This window comes from Panthera onca, chromosome B3, assembly GCF_046562875.1.
Source record: "Panthera onca isolate mPanOnc1 chromosome B3, mPanOnc1 haplotype 2, whole genome shotgun sequence".
NCBI lineage: Eukaryota > Metazoa > Chordata > Mammalia > Carnivora > Felidae > Panthera > Panthera onca.
Genome location: NC_138344.1, coordinates 99745934 through 99771040, shown reverse-complemented (window position 1 = coordinate 99771040; position 25107 = coordinate 99745934). Strand labels below are relative to the sequence as shown.

Below are 25107 nucleotides of genomic sequence, written 5' to 3'. Positions count from 1 at the left end.
GGTGAAGATAGAGCTTAGGTGGTATTTCTCCCCCAGCTCAAATAATCTCAAGCATCTTGAGAGAAAATTCTAGCAATGTACCATGTGCACATTTATAGTCAACGAATATTAGATAAATAGATCTAATAAAACCTTTAGGTTTTTACTTAGCCTTTTTTCCTCTTGAGTGTCATAATACTCCTTTTCCTTGACCAAATTTTTCTCTTTAAATTAGTTCCTTCTAGCCTACTCAGTGCCAGAAAATGTTTAGGTACCGAGAAGCTCCCTACGTAAATCTCCATGCCCCATTTTGAGAAATTGGGCTCAAGCCATTTCCTGCTTTGGTCATTAAAAATAATAATAACAGCTGTTGTTTACATAGTAATCAGAATTCCATCAAGAAATGCTGTGTACACTAAATCTAAGTTATGTTGTTGTTATAATCACTAGTATTAGAATAACTAGATGGCCTTGTTCATCTGTAAAAAATTTAATGTTGTTTAGCTAAGGTATAATAAATTGGAGGCTGGACTTTTGGAAAGCAAAGGTTGAACTATGTACCCTGTGGGTGCTCCTTAATAGTTCCTGAATGACTAATGAGTTATTGCCTAGGCCCTAACACAGGTGAGATGACTGCCAGAGAAGGCAGAGTGGAAAAACTGAACTCACACAAAGGACCAAATTGAAGGATTCTTAGGGAAGTGTCAGTGTAGTTACATCAGGTGCACAAAACTGTATTTTGCACATTCTAAAGTCCCTTACAAATCTGAAAGGAAAAATGATAATTATCAAGATAATAAAGCAAAATCCAGCAATCCCACTTCTGGGTGTATATGAAACCATTATCTTGAAAAGGTGTCTGCACTCCCATGTTTGATGTCGCCTATTCCCAATTGCCAAAGTTTGGAAACAACCTAAGTGCCCAACAATGGCTACATGGATAAAGGGGGTGTGGTATACATATACAATGGGTTATTATTCAGCTATGAGAAAGAAGGAAACCCTGCTGTTTGCTACAACATGGATAGGCCTTGAGGGCATCATGCTAAGTGAAATAAACCAGACAGAGAAAGACAAATGCATGGTTTCACTTATATGTGAAATTAAAAAAAGAAAAATAGGGAGACTTTGGTAAAAGGGTATGAAGATTCTAATATAAGATGAATAAACTCTGAGGATCTAATGTATAATATGGTGCCTATCGTTGGAAACATTGTATTGTAAAATTGAAATTTACTAAGGGAGTTGAACTTAAATGTTCTCACCAAGAAGGAAGAAAGGGTAAATATGTGAGATGATGGATGTGTTAATGGACTTGATGGGGGGATCCTTTCACAATGTTATCTGTATACCAAATCATTATGACATACATTTAAAATTTTATTAGTCAATTATACCTCAATAAAGCTGAAAAAACAATAAAATAAAAAAGTCTTCTATGGTGATTGTTTCTGATTACAAGTTTTCTAAATTTGTTGTGGGCAAGAGTTCAAATCTTAGGAATGGAAGCTTTCATCCTGAGAACATTGACAGTTTTAAGCTCTCCCAAATTACAGGCTTATTGCATCAGGGTGAAATCCGGAGCTGATTCATGTTCAGATTGCTTCCTTCTGCAGTTTTAGGCTTTATTGTTTAGTTTTTCCATTTCCATATTATGTCTCTTATTTTTGATAGATATTTTGATATCTTCAGATATTAATACTGTAGCCAGTATTAATATATATTATATACATTAATATATATAATATATATATAATATAAAACATTCATTCATTTTACAAACACTTGCAAAGAGAAGCTTTGTTAAGGTATTGAGAGTCACAGGTATGTTTGTGACATAATCCCCGCTTAAGGAGTTTAAAGAGATTACGATTCAGTTGTAGAAACATGAAGTAGAAATGTCATCAAAGATCACCTGCTAAGTTCCATGGGGTGTCTCTCCATGTGCAGGGATTGGGCCTTCTGTATCTTCATATCTGTAATGTCAAGCTCAGTCTGGCATAGAGTAAGTTTATTGAATCAAAACTCATTTAGAGACTGGAAATGGGTGAAGAGGAAACCAAGAAGACCACATAGAAGGGGAATGAGTGAGCTGGGTTGGGCCCTGGAGAGATAAATAGATCCGTACATAGGTCTGATGAAAACAAACTTCCTAGGTAAAGAGGGAGATTGGATTAATAAGTGATGGACAGACCACAGGTTATGGGCATTGAAGTAAGAAATAATCTGAGTTTGAGTCTCATCTCTATCATACCATGTGACTTTGAGTAACATATATAAACTTTCTACGCTTATTTTTCTCAGCTAGAAAACAGAAGTAAAACCTATTTGGGGCCTACCATATCCTAAGCTACTTCATTAAATGGTGGCTTTTAAAAAATGACATACCAAAAAATTTTTAATTTGAAATTTTAATGTGTAAGGTGTTGGGAAGCTTTCCAGTTTCACCATGAAAATTTCTCCTGGGGGGGGGTGCTTTTAGACTAGACCCATGGCTGGGATTTATAGGACATGGCTCTCTCACTATCCAGCTCGCCCCTTGCTCTCACATCATCGCCTCACTCTGGGCCTGTTTCCTTCTATGAAATGAGAGGGTAGTTTCCACCTGTGCTGACTGATACAGTAGCCACTCGCTACATTTGACTACGAAATGTGGCTAGTTTGCATAAAATGTACACCAGCTTTCAAAAACAACACATAAAATATGGATAATTTAATATTGAGTGTATTTTGAAATGTTTTGCACATATTGGGTTGAATAAAATAGATTATTAAAATGAACTTCACCTGTTTCTTTTTGCTCTTTCGATGTGACGACTAGAAACTCTATTATGCAGCCCTGGTCTAGGTTATCACTCATAATCCCTTTCAGCTTTAAGACTGTCAGGGACACTGTGGATGCGTAATTGGTACGGTTTGACTTCCTCGTCTGGAAAGACCGAAGGATTGGCCGGGACTGCGCGGGGTGGGGCGGGCCCTGCGGGGAGACCCAGACCCCTTGGGTTTCTCGCTCGCTCGCTCGCGCGGTGGCGGCGGGAAGGACCCCCAACGCCCGCGCTGGGGTTGCGGCGGGCGCGCCGGGGCCAGGCTCCAGGCACCGGGCGTTGGGGGCCGGGGACGGGCGCGGTGCTCCGGGCGGGGCCGAGCCGGGAAGCGGGCTCGTGCGTCAGCCTCACGCGCGGGGAAGGAAGCCGACCCGAGGCCCCGGGCGGCCGGAGCGGGCGCCTTGGCACGTCCGCAGGCTCAGCCGGGAGGTGGCGGCCGCTGAGAGGCGGGAGAGCCGAGGGCGGGCCTGGGAGGCGGCCGGGAGGTGGGGCGTCGCCGGGGGCCGGCCCGCGCGGGCTTCATCAGCGGACGCGCGGCCTGCGCCCGAGTGCTGGGACCGGGAGGGGCCGGGCGACGAGCGGCCAAAGCGGCTATGGGCCGCCCCTGGGGCTTCCTGATCGGCCTCGTGGGGGCCGTGTGGCTGCTCGGCTCGGGTCGCGGTGGGCAGCAGCCCCCGGAGACGGCGGCGCAAAGGTGCTTCTGCCAGGTGAGGGTTGTGCGCGGCCGCGCGGCCGCTCCCGGTGCTTCCCGCCTCCGCCCTGCGCTCTGTCCCGCGCACCCCGGCAGGTGAGGGGCTAGGAGTGCCTCTGCGTCTCCACCCGCCGGGATGAGCCCCCTGAGCTTCTGCTCCCTGGCCGGGCTCAGCCCTCTGCGGCTTGCCTGGCGTGGTCTGTACAGGTCTCCCACCGCAGCCTGGACGTCAGCGTGCCCTCCGGCGCTTCGGATCCGTTGTGGGGGGAGAGGTGTGGGTGTATGCTGTATGATTTTACCGAGTTGGTTTATACATCTTTGTTGGTCTTCCCTGCCCGGGGAGGGCGTGCACACTGTGCACGCTCACTCAGTATTTGTTATTTTCGCGGAACCTGGGTCTTCCTAACTTCTAACTTGACCTGGAACTGCGTACGATGTGTTCATGCTAGGTGCCTTCGCCATCCTTCCTGGGCAGGGTACGCCTTTGTAGGGTGGGGGAGGCTACTTTCAGATGTCGTTGTCAGGCAGGAGAATCGTTTCGTGAGGCTTTACTGTTTCTAAGCCCATCTGCCTTGTGTTTTTGAGGCCGCGGCTTGCAGTGCCTCCTCGCCCTGTGTGTCCTTTCTATTTACTAAATGTAATGAGATTCTCTTACCGTGACACCCATTTGGCTGGTCTGAATTGGGAGGATGAGCCTTACCCCTCAGCGCACAAGTTTGATTACAAGCTTATTATGATCATGAGATGTGGGTTCCTTGAGGAAAAAAAAAAAAAAAATTAAAGAAATCTAGAGGTTTTCTGGTCTACGTGATCCTATATTTTAATACAATTACTCTTAAAGTCACGTTTTGGTTGGCTTCTGTTGATAAAAATTACATTTTATACAAAATTGAGGTAGGCAATCCAAATTTTTCCTTTTAAGTGGATTTTACTATTTTTTTTTATCAGAAATAACATTTGTGTAGGGACAATGCTACTCTTTCACAGAGTAAAGAAACAGCTTTACATATCATGGGAGGAAGAACTGTCTCTTTCACTTTTATATTCTTGCATCCTGTCGTTTTGCTGAATGATTTGGGAGTTGAGGTGTTATCTGGCTATGAGTAAGAGGTTAAAAGGAAATTGCTGCTTTCCAACTAAGACGGAAAAGCTCCTTTATGTTGCAAACTGCATACAGTCAAGTACTTAAAAGGAAGAAGGTTCATTTTTCTTCAGGTTACAAATATAACATAACACAAAGTGTAAACATTTAAAAATAAAGTAGAAATAAGAGACTTCAAAATAAGGTATTTAGTGTTGAAAGAAGATGTCCAATATAACATTTTCAACTATAGTCTAGAGTTTTAGATAATGGAATAAAAGTACATGTTGAGCTTTCAACTTTCACTTTCCTCTCCAATAACCTTTTTAGATATCTGTTTAAAATTGGGGAGTTTTACATTTTTTACACTTTTTTCCTTCTGATTAGTATTTAAGCTCCCCCCCGCCCCCGTTTTGTAACATTTTCAAGATTTGAATACTCCCCAACACAAAAATCTGTTAGATCCCTTTCTTTTCCATTTAGAACAAAAGTGACAGGTTTTTGTTTTTTTTTTTAGAATCAACTTTAAAAAATAATAAATTGAGGGTCCCATAGTAAAAAACAAATTTAAGAAAAATTAAAAATGATCTATTTAAATCAACTTAAGAACAGAGACCATCAATTTCAGTTCAATAGACTGAAAAAGAATGCATTTTAGTTCTACTATGGTCAGTAATGGAAGAGATAGGGGTAAGGTGGGAAATGGGGAGAGGGAACAAGCAATAACAGATATGAAGAGAAAATTGGAGACAAGCATATAGATGTGAATGGAAACGAGACACACACACACACACACACACACACAGAAATAAAGGAAATAAATGGTGGAAGAAAAGATAAGGGGAGATGAATGGTGGAAATTATTCATTCAACAAACATTTATACACAGTGTGTATGTTGACCTGAGTGTTTGGAATATAGAGATAACTATGGTGTGATACAAGTTAGTGAATAAAGTTCTTTGGAGATTGGGGAGAGGCAGAGATCCTAAGCATTTTAAAAAAACAAGTGAGAAGGGGTGCCTGGGGGGCTTAGTTAAGCATTCAACTTCAGCTCAGGTCATGACATCACAGTTCCTGAGTTCGAGCCCACATAGGGCTCTGTGCTGACAGTGCAGATCCTGCTTCAGATCCTATGTCTCCCTCTCTCTGCCCCTGCCCTGTTCTGTGGTCTCACTCTCAAAAATAAATAAACATTAAAAAAACAACAAGTTAGCAGGGGTGCATGGCTGACTCCGTCAGTAGAACATGTGACTCTTGATCTTAGAGTTGTAAGTTGGAGCCCCATGTTGGTTGTAGAGATTACTTACAAAGTAAAATCTTAAAACAAACAAACAAGTCAGTAAATATTGCTAGACACTAAATCAAAAACTAAATGTTGACCTAACGTTTAGAAATACAAGTTAAAGGGGCATCTGGGTGTCTCAGTTGCTTAAGCAGGGGACTCCTGCTTTGGGCCCAGGTCATGATCTCATGGTTTGTGGCTTCCAGCCCCGAGTCAGGCTTCAGGTTGACAGCTTAGCGTGGAGCCTGCTTAAGATTCTCTCTTTTCTGGGGCACCTGGGTGGCTCAGAAGTTTAAGCATCCGACTTCGGCTCAGGTCATGATCTTGAGGTTTACCAGTTCAAGCCCTGCATCGGACACTCTGCTGTCAGCACGGAGCCTGCTTTGGATCCTGGGTCCCTCTCTCTGCCTCCCTCTCTCTCTGTCTCAAAAATAAATGAACATTAAAAAAAAAAAAAAAAGATTTTCTCTGCCCATCCCGTTTGTTCTCACTCTCTCTCTCTCTCTGTCGAAATAGGTAAATAAAACAAAAACAACAACAACAAAAAACACAAAACCCTGTTCAAAAAAATATTTCAAGTTAAAATCTCTCATTCTCTTTGCCATACCCAATTAGCTGCAAAGTTCTGTTGAATCTGTTTTGTTAATAGACTTTTTCTCCCTGTCTGTTGCCACTCTCTCGCACCACTTCTACTTTGAATTATGCATCATCATCCCTCATTACCCTCTTGCATGGGGGCCCGGTATAGGGGTTCAGTTAACAGAATATCAGCTCTAATTTGAGCCAAAGCAACATGTGGTTCCTTAGCCTTAGAAAGTCATTGAAGTAAAATGTGCAGAGCTCTACAAATAATCAGATTAAATTTAATAAACATTCATGGAAGCCTACTGTGAACGAGTTTTAAGAGATCAAAAAATAAACTAAAAATTTAAAAATTTAGTCCCATTTCTTGATACTCCAGAGTACTGAGCCTGGTACATAATGGGTGCTTAGCAAGTATTAGGCAAGTTATAATACAGGATGTTAGCACTATGCTAGCAGGAATATATTCTTTCCATTTTCTGCTGAGTGGGCCATTTGCATGTTTTTCTGGAATTCATCTTTCAGATGGGTGGATAGCTCCAAATGAATCTTTAAAGTTAGTCAGTTACTACATATGCCTGTTGACATCAAATCCTACTAAAACCATTTTCGCTGTATGTTGTAAGTTCTTTTGATAGCAGTGCTTCTGTGTTAGTTGCTGCAAATAAGTGATAGATTGCCTTAGACTTGTAAATCTTCCTTATATACAGCTTCCCACTTTTTATTTTATCATTCTATTTAAATTTTTTTTTCATTTTTGCACAGAAAATTGGCCTTTTCCTCCCCTTTTGGTATACAAGCCTGTAACAGTTCGTGTAAAGAACCCCATTATCATGACCTACCCTTTCTTTAAACCAAAATAATATTTGTATTTGTTGTAATAGGTATGAGCTTCAAGTAAGTGAAGATTCTTAAAAAAAATTTTTTTAATGTTTATTTATTTTTGAGAGAGGGAGAGACAGAATCTGAAGCAGGCTCCAGGCTCTGAGCTGTCAGCACAGAGTCTGATGTGGGCCTCGAACCCACAAGCTATGGTATCATGACCTGAACTGAAGTCAGATGCTCAACTGACTGAGCCACCCAGGCACCCCATGAATGAAGATTCTTCAGACAAGATTTCTTGTTTTCCTTTTGACAAAATTTCTTATTTCCTTTTCCCCATTATGCACCAGTAGAGAGAATGAATGTAACAGAACTTTAGTCTCAATGCGTGGAATCCCAGGATTAAGAAGTAAACTCAGAAGAAATATTGAAGCCCAGATATGGAGGCAGTATGGACATGTTTTTCATTTAAATTAATTGGAAATGAGTTTGTAAAACTCCCATGTAGTCCAAATGTTTTATTAATCGTGTTATGGCTAGTGCTAATAACGCTCAGATCCACTTACTTATGAGTGTAGTAAATCTCTATCAGGCTAATGAAAGGGGAATAGTGCAGATCATCCAAAATGACTATTTCAAGATGGATTATTTTCTTTTTTTAAAAAAAAATTTTTTTTTTTTTAACATTTATTTATTTTTGAGACACAGAGAGACAGAGCATGAACGGGGGAGGGTCAGAGAGAGGGAGACACAGAATCTGAAACAGGCTCCAGGCTCTGAGCTGTCAGCACAGAGCCCGACGTGGGGCTTGAACTCACAGCCCTCACGAACCGCGAGATCATAACCTGAACTGAAGTCGGCCGCTTAACAGACTGAGCCACCCAGGCGCCCCAAGATGGATTATTTTCATTTGGAGTGCATTGTAGATACACTTGCCTACATCTATTTCAGCAGATTTACCTGTCTAGTGTCTTATTTAGCTCAATTTCAAAAATAGTTTTTATTTGTTAGAGTGGCTAGGCCACAGAAGAGACACTTGGTAATATGTTGCATGGTAGGTGGAAATAAGCCTGGATTGAAACTTAGAGGGATCTTTGAAACAGGTTATACTGGAGAGATGTCCATTGTCTCTGAGTACTTATTGCCTTCCAGGCCTTTGTGAACAAAGCATGTGGAACAAAGCATGTATCTCATTGGTTGCTATACGTTGGGTTATTTAACAACAATTTAAAGTTGTAAAGACTAAGGCTTTAAAGCAGAAATAGCTCGTAGCATTCTGTGTCCTTGGAACCACCCAGTATAGAATCTTTGGTGTTTCCTTGTTTCCATTAACAGAGGTGTCTCTGTCAACATTCTTTTTTTGTTTTTTTAACTTTTGAAAAGTTTATTTAGAGAGAGCAAGAGAGAGTGTGTGCTGGAGAGCTGGGGAGGGCAGAGAGAGAGGGAGAGAGAGAATCCTAAGCATGCTCCATGCTGTCAGCGAGTTTTATTAATTTAAGTAATCTCTACACCCAACATAGGGCTTGAACTCAGGACCCTGAGATCAAGAGTTCCAAGCTCTTCTGACTGAGCCAGCCGGACACCCCCATCAATTTTTTTCAATGAATAGTTTTCAAGTTCTTTTTAATGGTCACAGAACATTCTAAAATTACATACAACTAAAGGTCTTTGCCAAAAAAACCCACTTTGAGCACTTTTAAAAGGCATTTCATATTTCATACAAGTATGAGGAATATATTCTCAAAGTGCTTTGGAAAAAAATGATAGTCTGGTAGGACTAGAAGTTGTTGGCACAGAAGGAAACTATTTAGAATTTTTTTTTTTTTTTGTCTTTCATTGTAAATTAAAGAGTACCTGTAAGCAGAAAATAGGGAACAAGCAGGCCCATGTTATTTTCTTTTCTCTTGCCTTTTATATTTTGGTATTTGGTCCAAACCAGTCAGAGTCCATGGAGAAAGTAATTGAGGCTACCTCTGCAGCTAACTTTTGGCTGTCTAGATCTATGTTCCAGTGGGGTGACAGATGTAAAAGTTTTGGGAAATTTTAGCTGCAGACTTGGCCTTTTTTTTCTTATCCATTAAAAAAAAAAAATGTGAGTTGCTTTGGGGTAATCGTACGTCCACTTTCACCAGAAGCATTTAAGCAGTGGTAGGGTAATACTAACATTGGCATTTATGTCATTTCATCTTGATATCAACTCTTTGAGATTGGAACTATTAGTATTGCTATATTGTGTTCACATGGGAAACTAAGGCTTAAGAGAGGTTAAAAAATTTGGGTATGTTTAAAATTGGTAAGTAGCAGAGATGGGATTCAACCCCAAGAAGGCTTGAGTCCAGGGCCTACGTGCTAACCATTGTTATATATTGCCTCCTTCTTCAGAGTATATAGGAGGGGATTGTTGTGTGCTTGGGAGTTTGCAGTAGAAGGGCCTTCAAAAGCTTTTCAACTGGTAAGAGACTAGGACTTTAAGCTGGGTGACATTATGTCAGACCTACCCTGGTCCTTATATCTACATTCCTCCGCAAGGGCCTTCTATTTGCCACCTATTAGTTTGGCTCCGTACCCAAGGCTGATTATCACCTAAAGCATGGATCAATGAGCTTCAATTTTTAGCATGCATCAGTCACTTTGTGCATGTGTGTGGTAGGGAGTGCGGGGTGCATTTAAAAAAAAAATTCAGATTCTTGGGGTGCCTGGGTGGCTTAGTCAGTTAAGTGTCCGACTTCGGCTCAGGTCGTAATCTCACGGTTTGTGAGTTAGAGCCCTGCATCTGGCTCTGTGCTGACAGCTCAGAGCCTGCAGCCTGCTTCAGATTCTGTGTCTCCCTCTCTCTGTTTCTGCCCTTCCCCTGCTCTCTCTCAAAAATAAATAAAAATTTAAAAAAGAATTAAAAAAAAATTCACATTCTTATGGTAGGGTCAGAATCTGTTTCAGTTTAGGAGATAGTGTGACAATTATTTAAGCAGCCTTAGCACTTCCTGAAGCTGCTACACAGTTCACAGTATCAGGTCATCCTTGTTCCAGATCAATGTCCATCTTTTGGTTTAGGTACTAAGACTGCTTTGTTTTCCAAGATTCTGCCCTGGGTCTGTTAATTGCATTTCTTCCTTAATCTTTTCTTGAGACTCTATTCCTGTAACATGCCTGGTTCTCTAGTTTCTAGAACTGGACCTGGCATCATGCCTGCCAACCTTTCTTCCAGTGATCAGGTTGTGCCTGTTGGCAGGCTTATCTGAACTGTCACATGGCTTTGGTTTCCAAGTATCTTCCTGCCTCTCCTTTGCTGGGCCTTCTCCATCTATTGAAATTCCTCCATCCCTGCCCTACCTCCTTAGCTGCCCTGCTACCTTTTGTTGTAGTTGGAAATACCTCCTGCTCAATTTCGTAGGTAAAGGTCAGAGGGTTTCCAATCTACCATTGTCCTGTCTTCCCTCTTCGGGATCTCTGGGCCAAAGCCATCTCTGCTGTGAATGCACCTTGCATTCCTTTATGGTTTGTGGCTTCTTCTAGCTTCCTTTGTAGTTAAGGTATAGATTGGTAAAATGTTGGATGTGATGGGTTATTTGCCTTCGCTGCTTGCTTCCCTTGCTCTGAGTGCACTCCTACCACTTGGGCCTGTGTAGTCTGGAGCACAGAGCACTACCATAGATGATGTGAGGAACCTAGTCATCATCAGACTGTGATGCTGGTCTCCAGGGAATGACAGTGACAGTAGACAGCATCCATCCATTCATTCATTCATTCATTCACACATCCACTTCACAAATAAATATTGAGCATCTAGTGTGTGCTTTCTAGAAGTACAGTGCTGAAGACTGGGAATACAAAATGAACAAACATGATTTGCTCTCAAGGATTGTAAACTCTAGAGGGAGGTAGTGAACTATATAAATTCAAAGGAGTGAGGTAATCCTTATGTAGGAGTATGTGGAATGCCATGGGAGCACATAGGAGACAGTTAACCCAGCAGGGGATGAGTGGTACCCCAGGGGTAGCTTTCCAAAAGAGGTGATGCCTGAACTTGAGTTTCAAAGATAGATTTTTACCTTAAAAATGAATTATTTCAGGGGAAAAAGTAATTGCTTCAAAACCATTCTCTTGTTTTTGTTTTTTTTTGTTTTTTTTTTTTTATGTGCTTGTTTCTTTTTTGTGACCTACTGTCCCTATCAGGCATGTGTCCCTTTGGCGTTTGTAGTCTCTGTGCCTGTTATTTCTTTGTGTAATAATTTGTATCCAAGAGGAAAAAGTAGCTATTTTATGTCCTTAGAAGTTCTACTTTTAAGGCTCAAAAGAAAGAGGTGAAAAATCAAATCATCTAGATTAGAAGCACTTCTGTTTTTGGGTGACTGAATGGTTCAGTCGGTTAAGCGTCCGACTTCAACTCAGGGCATGATCTCACAGCTTGAGAGTTCGAGCCCCCATGTCGGGCTTTGTGCTGACAGCTGGAGCCTGGAGACTGCTTCAGAGTCTGTGTATCCCCTTCTCTCTGCCCCTCTCATGCTTATGCTCTGTCTCTCTGTGTCTCTCAATAATAAACATTAAAAAAAATTTTTTTAATTAAAAATAAAGCACTTTTGTGGTACCCCAAATTAGGACCTGAAGATTTTTGTATACTCAAGAGAATTTTTAGCAGGAAACAAGGACAAATTTGCATATGAAATGAAAATAAGTAGTTATTGCAGTAAAAAATATGTAGATCAGATTTCTAGAACCTGCATTAGTCCAAAACAAATAAGACTACACAAATTGGGACAAAATCTTAGTTCTTAAATATTGCTGTCATTATCCAAAGTATTGTCTCTCATCATCCAAAAGTATTTACTTTTAGGTAAAAATTTTGCATTCCTGTTTTGTGACATTCTAAAATTAAAAATAGGGTAGGATTTTACATATTCCAATGGGAAAACACCTACATTCAGTATTTTAGTAAAGTATTTGCTTCCTTACCAGTAGATTAAAAAATTTTTTTTGACAGTAAGTCTCTCTGAAATATAATCGAAAGTAGTTTGTAAAGCAAGTATGCAGACCAAAGTATGATAAGGATCTCTTTTCTACAGCATGCCCTATATTAAAACAAAACAAAACAAAACAATCTAGTTACTGTTCTTAAATCATGATATATTTGTTACTTACAATGTTACAATGTTAGCAATGTTAAATTAATTCTGTTAGATGTTTGCGCAGCGCCAAACAAACGTCTAAGACTTTTAGCTTCACTTTTTTTTAAATTTTTACTTTCTATAACTTATTTATTTTTTATAATTTACATCCAAGTTAGCACATGGTGCAACAATGACTTCAGGAGTAGATTCCTTAAGCCCCTTACCCATTTAGCCCATCCCCCCTCCCACAACCCCTCCAGCAACACCCTGTTTGTTCTCTATATTTAAGAGTCTCTTATTTTTGTCTCCCTCCCTGTTTTTATATTATTTTTGCTTCCCTTCCCTTCTGTTCATCTGTTTTGTATCTTAAAGTCCTCATATGAGTAAAGTCATATGATATTTGTCTTTCTCTGACTGACTAATTTCACTTAGCATGATGCCCTTAGTGTCACTTCTGATAACATTGTCTGATCGTAATTACCATTAAGATATTAGTTTTAAGCATTTGAAGATCAGAATTGGCTTAGTGGTCAATTTGCTATCTCTGTGCTGCTAATGATAAGTGATTTCTAAGCACCATTTCAAACCTGGACAAATAAACTGTCATGGACTAGTATTTGAGAGTTGGTAAATCCTTATAATGAATTATTGTTTATCTTATAAATTCAGTATCACTTCTTTTTATACGTTCACCAAGCATGTCCCCTACCTATACATCCTGTAGGAAACTTAATAGGGAATACAGAGACAGTTGAATCCTGGGAATATGGAGTCTCAGGAAGGCCAAGGATAGGAATGCAACTGAGCTTCAAGGAAGTTGGGTGGAAGTAGGAGCTGGAAAACCCCAGGGAATCCATGTATCAGATATTTTCTGTTTCCTGTCTCTGCTTCACTGTGTATCTTTAAAAATCTTTCCTCTCTTTTGCTGACTGGCTCATGTGCTGCTCAGTTCACATGATGGAATATGGTCTGAGTTTATTTGCTTTAGTGGTCAAGCTGCAGGGAGAGAGATCTCTTCTTATTCTCAAGTCCAGATTCCTGGAGCAGGGACCAAGACATGGTTTGGGTTAGATACTGACCCCTGGTCAGGTCTGGGGCAGGGTTACAAAGTGGCTGCAGGGGACCAACTCTGCCTATGTGTGTGTGTGCATGGGTGTGTGATGAGCTCAGTGTACCCTCCAAAAGGTATGCACCGCATTCTTCTAGGTGTATAGCAAGAGCAATAGCATTGTTAGATTACTGTCATGTCTCATCTCAGAAAATCATGAGGAGGGAAGATAAGAGTTGCTTGAGTCCTAACCTTGTCAGGAAAAAGAACCCTGTTGCAACTAAGGTATTTTGATGTATTGTTTTATTTTCTTTGTAACAGGTTAGTGGTTACTTGGATGATTGTACCTGTGATGTTGAAACCATTGATAGATTTAATAACTACAGGCTTTTCCCAAGACTACAAAAACTTCTTGAAAGCGACTACTTTAGATATTACAAGGTATTTTTATTTTTAATTTTTTTGTATAAGAATACTTAAAGTTTAAATGGGTAATTGTATTTTATTAGGAATTCCTGAACTTCAAAATTGTGGCCATTATTTAAAATTCAGTTCACAAGAGTGAACAGTGTGGTTCTGAAACCATCCATTGGATACTTTCAATTTCAACAACTGAGTTTTGCACTCTGGAGTTACAAACTTGTTGGTTAACTTGAACTCAGAACAGAAACTATTATATTGTTACCAAAATTGCCAATGCATACTTTCCCAAAATACTGGCTTGACTCCAGTTAATTAAAATAACTACATTTTTTTTGAGAAGCGTGACTTTGTTCTGACCTGTATTATTTTAACTAGTCACTGTTGATATTTTATCTTGAGATATCTACTTAAAGGGTTTAGAATATCTGATCATTGGAATGTGTAGTTATCGTCTGAGTTCAACAGTTGCCTGTTACTGGCTTAAAAAAAGTATCAGCTGAGCAGTGATGATATGAGCTACTTTGGCTCCTAGTTCCCATCTTCAGGATCTGTTTAGTACCAGTCTGTGTGTTTCTAACCAAGTCTACCAGTTTACTTAACACAAGTTACACATTGGTACGATCGCTGGAACTTGGCAAGCTGTAAGCGAAGAAAAAGAATAATTGCAGCTGATAGCATGACCAGGTTATCACATCATAATTCAACACCTGTTGAATAATAATCTCAAGATTCTTACTCTTGTAACTTTTTCTGTTATTATCCTATAGGTAAACCTGAAGAGGCCGTGTCCTTTCTGGAACGATATCAACCAGTGTGGTCGGAGAGACTGTGCTGTCAAGCCGTGTCAGTCGGTAAGAACCAAGTATACATGTGACAACTGTTACACCTTTTTGCAAATAACTGCAATGTTTTAAAAAGGGGTCAATACAACTAAAATAACTTTTTAATCCTTAGGTTAAATATAATGTTTAATATTTACATATTAAAAAACCTCAACTTACCAATATAAAACCTATTTTGAATTATTCTTTTGTAATAATCCTGTGACTTACTGGTGAGATTAATAGGATGTTTGTTTCTTCTTACATCTTACCCAAAGGTGTGTTTATAGTATAACAGAATGAAATTAATTGGCAGGTAAACAAACTCCCTCCTTTCTTCATGGTGTATTGTTTTCCTTGGGTGGGGAATGGATGAACAAAACACCTGGTGTTGCTTAAGAATTCTCAGTGTATTAGGGGTGCTTGGGTGGCTTAGTCGGTTAAGCCTCTGACTCTTGATTTCGGCCCAAGTCGTGATCTCATGGTTTGTGGGATCAAGCCCCACATTGTGCCCCACGCTGATGGGCATGGAGCCTGTTTGGGGATTCTTTCTCCCTCTTCCCTGTTCATGTGGGCTCTCTCTCTCTCAAAATAAATAAACTTAAAAAAAAAAAAAAAGGAATTCTCAGAGCATTAAAATTTGAAGTGTTCTACTCTGGAAGCAGAGAATTTTACACTTTCCATGAAGCCTTTTTTTTTTTTTTTTTTTTTTCATTTTAAAAGCATATATTTCTATTTTTTTATTGTGATAAAATATACATAACATAAAATTTACCATTTTAACCATTTTAAGTGCACGGTTCAGTGGCATTAAGTACATTCCCACTGTTGTGCAACCGTCACCACCATCCACGTGCACATCCTTTTCATCCTCACAAACTGAAACTGCGTGTTCACTGAACAATGACTCCCTATTCCCCCGTCCCTCTAGCCCCTGGCAGACACTATTCTACTTTCTTTCTTTATGAATTTGACTATTCTAGGTACCTCAGATAAGGAGAATTATTACACAGTGTGTCCTTTTGTGTCTGGCTTGTTTCACTTAACCTAATGTTTTCAAGTTTTATCCATAGTACCATGTTATACATGGTATTTGAATTTTATTCCTTTTTAAGGCTGAATAATATTGCATTGTTATGCATTTGCATTTCATTTATCCGTTCTCTTGATTCACTTTTGGGTTATTCCTGTCTTTTGGCTATTGTGCATAATGCTGTTTGGGATATGGGTGCACAAGTATCTGTTTGCATTCCTTTTTTTTTTTTTTTCTTGGATAACTTTATTTATTTATTTATTTATTTATTTATTTATTTATTTATTTGAAATACTCTGCAGCTCATTTTATTTATTTTATTTTATTTTAATTTTTTAATTTACATCCAAATTAGTTGGCATATAGTGCAACAATGATTTCAGGAGTAGATTCCTTAATGCCTCTTACCCATTTAGCCCATCCCCCCTCCCACAATCCCTCCAGTAACCCTCTGTTTGTTCTCCATGTTTAAGAGTTTCTTATGTTTTGCCCCCCTCCCTGTCTTTATATTATTTTTGCTTCCCTTCTCTTGTGTTCAACTGTCCTGTGTCTTAAAGTCCTCATATGAGTGAAGTCATATGATATTTGTCTTTGACTGACTATGTTTGCATTCCTAATTTCAGTTCTTTTGGGGATGCACCCAAGATTAGAATTGCTGGATCATTTAGTAAATCTGTGTTTAATTTTTTGAGGAACACCATGCCTTCTGCCACAGTGGCTGTACCATTTTACATCCCACCAGCAATGTACAAGGCTTCCAATTTCTCCATATCCTCACTAATACTTGCCATTTTCTATTTTCTGGATAATAGCCATCCTAATGGGTGTGAAGTGATGCTATATTTTTGAGTGGTTTATTTTTATATGTGCAAATAAAATATTGCTATATAACCTATCTGGCATATGGAATTAAAGCAAATGTAAAATATTATTTATGGGTCTTTTATCGTTACATAATTAAGAATCATGTTTTTAGTATATTCTCAGACAAAAGTTTTTGAAAATGGATGGATTAACTTGTGAAACCATTTCTGTTATGATAATATCATTAAAGTGATATTGTCAATTTAAATGTTTTGTTTTATTCCCAAAGTTCTAGTATTTATATTTAGTAATAGGAAACATTAGTTGGGGAAATTCAAGTTTACCAATAACTTATTTATATGGCTTATTAAGCATGCTCAAAATATGGTAGACACTTAATAAAGGCATTTAATTGCACTTACACATTAAATGGGCTATATTAACATTGGTCAGAAAAAGCAACTGGTTTTACAGTTACTGAAAATTTGAATCTTTTTTAAAGCAATTTTTAAAAACACTTTATTTTTTTATTTTATTTTATTTTTCATCTTTATTTTTTGAGAGCGCAAGAGAGTGCACAAGTGGAGGGGGCACAGGGAGAAAATCTCAAGCAGGATCTGCACTCAGAGCAGAGCCCAACACAGGGCTCAACCGGTTAAGCGTCTGACCCTTGATTTCAGCTCAGGTGACCTGAGCTGAAATCAAGGGTCAGACGCTTAATCAACTGTGCTGCTCAGATGCCTCCTAAACAATTCTGTTTAAAAATAATCTCAAACATTGGGGTACAAGTGCCCCTATGCATGGAAAAAGCCTAAATGTCCATCGACTGATGAATGGATAAAGAAATTGTGGTTTATATACACAATGGAGTACTACGTGGCAATGAGAAAGAATGAAATATGGCCCTTTGTAGCAACGTGGATGGAACTGGAGAGTGTGATGCTAAGTGAAATAAGCCATACAGAGAAAGACAGATACCATATGTGTTTACTCTTATGTGGATCCTGAGAAACTTAACAGAAACCCATGGGGGAGGGGAAGGAAAAAAAAAAAAAGAGGCTAGAGTGGGAGAGAGCCAAAGCATAAGAGACTCTTAAAAACTGAGAACCAACTGAGGGTTGATGGGGGGGTGGGAAGGAGGGAAGGTGATGGGCATTGAAGAGGGCATCTTTTGCGATGAGCACTGGGTGTTGTATGGAAACCAATTTGACAGTAAATTTCATATATTAAAAATAAATAAATAAATAAAAATAAAAATAATCTCAAAGCAGCACCTGGTTAAATCAGTTGGAAGAGCATGCAACTCTTGATCCTGGGGTCATGAGTTCAAGCCCCACATTAGGTGTAGAGATTACTTTAAATAAATAAATAAGGTAAACTTAAATAAATAAATAAATAAAAATAACCTCATAAATCATAGAAACTTAAAATTTTTTTCAGAAGATAGACTAAATGTCATACAAAAGCATTTTTTTTTTCTTTTTCAGGATGAAGTTCCTGATGGAATTAAATCGGCAAGCTACAAGGTATGTACATACACTTACTAATGTGTCTAGTATCTTAACAAAAAACTCATAAAACTCATTTCTCCTGCCAGGCGTGACCCTACTTCTCTGTTGTCCTTCACAGTAAAACCCATTAGGAGTCATTTATACTCAATGGCTCTAATTCCTTATTTTTTCTTTTGTTCAGCTTTTTATTATAGAAAACATGAGAGATAAATAAAGAGCTTCAGCAGTTAGTGTATGGCCAATCTTGTTTCATCTGTACCTTGCACTCCATTTTCCCAATTATTTTTAAAGCCATTCACAGAAAAATCGCTCTGTTTACAAAAGTTTCATAGATATTTTTAAGATAAAAAAATACTTAAAAAAACATAACCACTGTCAGGGTTCAGATTTCTCTACTTGTTTCATAATAATTTGTTTGTTTGAAACAGGATTCAAACATATTTCATACATTGCGTTTGGTTCCTGTGTCTCTTAGGTCTCTTTCTCTCTCTTTTGTTTTTTTATAAATTAAAACAAAATATTTATTTATTTATTTTGAGAGAGAGAGAGACTGAGTGTGAGCTGGGGAGGAGCAGAGAGAGAGGGAGAGAGAGAATCCCAAGCAGGCTCTGTGTTCAGTGTGGAGCCCAATGTGAGGCTTGATCTTATGACCCTGGGATCATGACCTGAGCCGAAATCAAGAGTCAGACACTTAACTGACTGAGCCACCCAGGCACCTCCCAATCTCTTTTTTAAATAGTATTGATTTTAAAAGTATTTTTACCTTTATAAATAAAAGTATTGATTTTATAATACTTTTAGATGTACAGAAAAATTGTGATGATAATATAGTTCCCATATACCCCATTCCAGTTTCATCTATAATTAGCATCTTACATTATTATGATCCATTTGTTATAATTAATGAATCAATATTGATATCACTCAAGTCCATACTTTGTTCAGATTTCTACCTAATGTCCTTTTTCTGTCCAGGATCCCATCTAGGATACCACATTATATTTAATAGTCATGTTTCCTTAGGCTTCTCTTAGCTGTGACAGATTCTCAAACTTCCCTTGTTTTTGATAAGGTGTTTAGAGAAATACTTGTCATGTATTTTGTAGAATGTCCATAAATTGGGATTTGTCTGATGTTTTTGTCATGATTACACTGGGGTTATGTGTTTTGGGGAGGAAGACTACAGAGTTAAAGTGCCATTTTCATCACATCGCATCAAGGGTACATAGTATCAACATGACTTATTACTGTTAATGTTAACCTTGATCACCTGACTGACATAATTTTTGTCAGGTTTTCTCCACTGTAGATTTACTATTTTCCACCCTTTCCACACTGCATTATTTGGAGGGAGCTCACTGTGTACAGCCCATACTTCAGGAGGGCTCTATCTTCTTAAGGATATAAATTGGAATTTTTCAGTATGGGAGACTTATATCTCCCTCCATTTACTTATTTTTTCAATCATTTATTTATATCAGGAGATGTTTATTTTATACTTTGGATTATAATCAGGTATGACTTTATTTTACTGTTCAAATCATTCTATTCTGGCTATTGGGAGTTGTTTCAGTTGTTCCTGTGTCCCTTTAACATACTCCCATCATTGTGGTTTTTCTCTTTTTTTAGCACTTCCTTATTTTCTGGTACTACTTGTATGTTTCTGTCTCTTAAATGTCTTTCAATCCATGTCCATTCCCTCTCCCTCTTTTTTGGTATTAAGGCTTTTCAGATTCATTTTCTGATATATATTGATTGGAGTTGCTGTGTACTTACTATTACATCATATCAGAAGACACATAATGTCTGGTTTTCTTTTTTTATGATGTTAAGATCTATCATTGGGTTCATTATGTATCTGTTATAAAGTTACCCACTAGCTTTTTACCTGAAAGTTTCATTAGCCGCTTTGATGATTATTACTTGTTGCATTCTTTCATTAGGGGTTTGAAAATGTTGATATTCTAATTATATCATCCTTTTTTTTTTTTTTTTTTTTTTAATAATTTATTGTCAAGACAGCTAACATATAGTGTATAGAGTGTAGTCTTGGCTTCGGGAGTAGATTCTTGTGATTCATTACTTACATACCACACCCACTGTTCATCCCAGCAAGTGCCCCCCTCGATGCCCATCACTCATTTTCCCTGCCCCCGCAAACCCCCACCCCCATTAACTCTCAGTTTGTTTTCTGTATTTAAGAGTCTCTTATGGTTTGCCTCCCTCCCTATCTATTTGTAACTTATTTTTCCTTCCCTTCCCCTTTGGTCTTCTGTTAAGTTTCTCAAATTCCACATATGACGGAAAACATATTTTTATCATTCTTTCCATACTTCTTATCTGTTTTTATTCTATAAAACCATTTCTTGTCAACTATTTGGATGCCCTGAAATACAGTTTATGCAGGGCACACAGTATAAATGCTTTATTCTTTTCCTTTGCTTACCAGTTTTCAGAATAATTATGAGTTTGGTGCTCTAGCATCTCCAGAGATGACCAATAAGATTTTTATTTTTAAGTGTTATTATGAACTTCGGAGTTTTGACATATTTAATGTACTGGACTCTTTTGTAGTCATTTTTTATTATTCCTTTTGATGCTTGAGTTTTTCCATCTTTGGTCACTAGATGCTCCTTCAAGTAAGTGACCATGGCCTTTGAGATGATCTCAGTAGTCTTAGTAGACTTTTTTTTCCCCTTTTTTAAATGTTTATTTATTTATTTAGAGAGAGAGAAAGAGGGAAAGAGGGCAGGTGTGGGGCAGAGAGAGAGAGAGAGAGAGAGAGAGAATCCCAAGCAGACTCCAAACTAGAGCCCAAATTTCACAAACAGTGAGATATGACCTGAGCCAAAATCAAGAATCGGTTGCTTAACCAATTGAGCCACCCCAGGCGCCCCTAGAATTTTTGCTTTCTATTATGAAAAGATCTTCTAGGCTTATTTTGCATTTTTCTTACTTTGAGCTTGGAGTTAACCTTTTTTCTATTAACGTTTTTTCTAAATAGTCCTGGTTCTTTTAGTGGGAAATGGTGTTTAGAGATTATAATCTGGTTCCTAGGGGTGCTAAATGTTACTGGGTTATTATTGTCTCAAAGCCTATTTTGGTAGGAAAAATTCAATTTGTGATTACAAAGCTTTAAAATATATCCAGAATCTTAACAATCTTTATTGCTACTGCTGTATTTAAAGATGCCATCATTTTTTGCCTGGATTATTGTAGTAACCTCTTAAATGGTCTGCCTACTCTACCCTCCTTGCATCTGTATAGTCTTTTCTAAAGACCGCAGCCAGAGTGATTTTTTTTTTTTTTTTAAGAATTCAGATAGTATCTCTCCTCTGTTTAAAATTCTCTCATGGTTTCCATCTCTCTTGGAGTAAAATCCAAAGCACTTAGAGAGTAACAAGAGTACATCAAGGGACCATACACCAAGGTTTGCCTGAGGGAGGACTGGTTTATGCCTGTTGTTCTGGCATCCTGTATGATGTTTTTCAAATGTTTATTTTTGAGAGAGGGAGGGAGAGAGAGAAAGACAACGTGAGTGGGGGCAGGGCAGAGAGAGAGAGAGAGAGAGAAGAAGACAGAGGATTTGAAGCAGGCTCTAGGCTCTGTGCTGACAGCAGAGAGCCCCATGAGAAGCTTGAACTCAAACTGTGAGTTCATGACCTGAGCCGAAGTCAGACGCTTAACTGACTGAGCTACCCAGGTGCCCCAGCATCCTGAATGATTTATCATTTGTCCTGAGTTTTAAACTTTTTAAACAAAATATTAATAGTTGCATTAAAACAAGTTAAGGTGGGGGCGCCTGGGTGGCTCAGTTGGTTAAGCGTCCAACTTCGGCTCAGGTCATGATCTCATGGCTCGTGGGTTCGAGCCCCGTGTCAGGCTCTGTGCTGACAGCTCGGAGCCTGGAGCCTGCTTCATGTTCTGTGTCTCCCTCTCTGCCCCTCCCCGGCTCCTGCTGTCTCTCTCTGTCTTTCAGAAATAAACATTAAAAAAAACTAAAATAAGTTAAGATTGATTTAATTGACCAAATACTTTGTATTTCTAGTTTCCTTTGTTGTCTCCTCTGAGATGTATGTACACTAAAGAGTTCTTACTTTAATATCAAAGTTGACCAATAATAATTTGTGCCTCTTTTCCTGACCTTCCCTAAATGTAAATAAATGATTTTTCAAGGACAGTATACAGGGTGATAAAATACCTGCTGATAAAACAATTCCAAGCAGACACAATTCTGGGGGCAACTAACTCCTTACAGTCTTGGGAAGTGGAGGGAACAGCATCGATATTCTGCCCTGCTGGTCTCTCAGAGTTATCAGCCAATTGTTCTGTGTCCTGATATATCCTAAGCTGCCAGGCTGCCATTTGACTTGTCAGTGGGAAACCTGGCAAATTATAGGTCAGGTTTATTTAAAATATATACGGGAAATAGTGGGTGAGCAATCCTGCATAGAGAGAGTAGTCTTCCACTTCCTATAGTGGTTTTATATTTTTTTGTAAAGTGCATATCGACAGCTTATAATTATTTTACTATTTAGTAATCAAAAATTTTACAATGAATCCTTTTAGCTGAAATAACTAGAAAGAAATAAAGAAGTACATGCTTAAGGAAGAAGTATTAAATTTCGATTTCTCACCACAGTTGATGATGATATATAACTTACACAAAAGGTCATCATTTACCATCCGCAAGGGGCATAGAAATATCTGTGACCACATAAACACCAGAACACACAAATCTACTGACAAAGCCAAAGCACCTACTTTGTAAATTACTAGTTGTAAATTACTCCTTATGTCTAAAAATAATAACTTGTGCAGCTATAGTGGTGCATTTACATATCATTCTGGTATATGTGGTTTTTCATGTAGACTAAGTTATTGTTCTGAATTAAAATTTTTAATAGGTATGTTACTGTGAAAATTTTTATATATCCAGCAAAGCCGAAGGAATTTTCGTGTGAACACTCATACCCATCACCTGGATTTGTATCATTAACATTATTGTAAACTTACGTTTCTCACATATGTATCTGTCTATCCTTCTAGTTATCCATTAAAAAAATCTTATTTTTTAGATGCATTTCAAAGTAAATTGCAAGCATCAGTACACATTATCCTAAATATGTCATCGTCTCTCTCTCTCTCTCTCTCAACCTCTCTCTCTCTCTCTCTCTCTCAACCTCTCTCTCTCTCTCTCTCTCTCTCTATATATATATATATATATATACGTATATAACACACATGTATATACACACCACACAACTAGAAGTATATCATTAGAGTCTAATGTTTGCTTTAATTTTTATAAAATTAACATGGTGAGATGCACAAATTTTAAGTGTACATTTTCTAAATGCATATACCTGTGTAATTTAGGCTTCTATTATAATATAGAACATTACCATTACCTAGAAAGTTCCTTGGTACTCTGTGCTAGTCAATTTCTATTTTTTCCCTTAGGGGCAATCACTATTCTGCACTTTTTCACCATAGATTCTAAAGTAATTTCACTCATTTTTTTCTTTAAAGATTTTATTTTTAAGTAATTTCTACACCCAATATGGGGCTTGAACCCACAACCCCAAGATGAAGAGTCACATGTTCTACCAACTGAGCCAGCCAGGCACCCCAATTTTGCTCATTTTTTATTCTATGTTTTCTTGTTCACATAAAAAGAATAAAGTCATAGCTATTAATGTGTTGGCTCCAATGGCAGAACTTTGCACATAGTTAAATGATGCTATAATCAGCTGTTTCAAACAGAAAATCATATAATTCAAAAGACTAATTTTTTGATGGACTCAGAACTTTTGGAAGTTCATTAAAAAAATTTTTTTTTAATGTTAATTCATTTTTGGAGAGAGAGACAGAGCATTAACAAGAGAGGGGCAGAGAGGGAGACACAGAATCTGAAGCAGGCTCCAGTCTCTGAGCTGTCAGCACAGAGCCTGACACAGGGCTTGAACTCACATACCGTGAGATCATGACCTGAGCCTAAAGTTCGATGCTCAAAAGCCACCTAGGTGCTCCAGGGAAGAGTCTCTTATTGATGGAATTCTTGTTTTTGGGGTGCCTGGGTGGCTTAGTTTGTTAAGTGTCTGACTCTTGGTTTCAGCTCAGGTTGTGATCTTGGGGTCCGTGAAATTGAGCCCCAGGTTGGGTTCCACACTGACAGGACAGAGCTCGCCTGGGATTCTCTCTCTCTCTCCCCCTCCCTGCTGCTTCAAATCCTCTGTCCCCCCCTCTCTCTGCCACTCGCCCACTTGTGTGTGCTCGCTCTCAAACAAAAAAACATGAAAAATTTAAAAAAAGAAAGTCTTGTTTTGTTTTTAATTGGATAAATTCATATTCCTACTTGAAATAGGTGCCTCTGTTCATTTTTTATGTGTTTTTAACTTTTTATCTTAAGCTAATTAACGGCTTATAGAAAATTTGCAGTATTAATAAAAGACATTTTGTGTACTTTACAGATTCACTAATTTTTAATATTTTGCCTCATTTGTGTTATCTTGTTTTTTCTGTATGCATATTCTTATTTTCTGAACCATCCGAGAGTACATTGAACACATATCCCTTCACCCCTTAATACTTAATTGCATAAAAAGAATTTTATTTTTGAAAAGTCTTCAAATTGAGCTGTCTTACAAATCAATGAATGTAAAGAAACAAAGTTGTTATTCAGTAAATAAATATTTCAAAAACATATCATTTCAGTTATTTTAGGGTTCCCTTTTATCCTTGGAAGTATCATAGACTGGGCAGTCGTTTGCATGGTCATCCTAAGCAATAAGGGTGTAGTAGGCACCCAATAAATATTTGCTGATTGAATTTGTGACTTCTTCCAGTATGCCTTTCATCTCTGTGGTGGTGATGACTAGTGTGTTGTGAAATCTTATGATCCACATTCACTTTTCCCTGTGCCACATACACTCCCAGCAGAATAGTGTGTGTGCGTGTGTGTGTGTGTGAGTGTGAGTGTGCGTGTGTGACTTAAATATTGAGAAGAAATGCGGTTGTTACAGAATGTATTTTAAACACCTGAAGATACAAGAATACTTTTTATAAGACGTAGGCTGCAGGGCATATGTAGAATCA

The 25107-nt window shown here is 38.3% G+C and overlaps 1 protein-coding gene across 1 annotated transcript in view; it reads left to right on the top strand.

The window, feature by feature from the left end:
* The first annotated feature begins 3289 nt into the window (after nucleotides 1–3289).
* The window catches only part of ERO1A (endoplasmic reticulum oxidoreductase 1 alpha), a 46294-nt gene continuing 24476 nt past the window's right edge, over nucleotides 3290–25107 (top strand). The window contains exons 1-4 of the mRNA XM_060619855.3: nucleotides 3290–3511; nucleotides 13739–13858; nucleotides 14608–14691; nucleotides 17986–18024. Of these exons, the coding sequence (XP_060475838.3) occupies nucleotides 3398–3511; nucleotides 13739–13858; nucleotides 14608–14691; nucleotides 17986–18024 (357 nt within the window). The 5' untranslated portion in view covers nucleotides 3290–3397. The remainder of the gene's footprint in view (nucleotides 3512–13738; nucleotides 13859–14607; nucleotides 14692–17985; nucleotides 18025–25107) is intronic.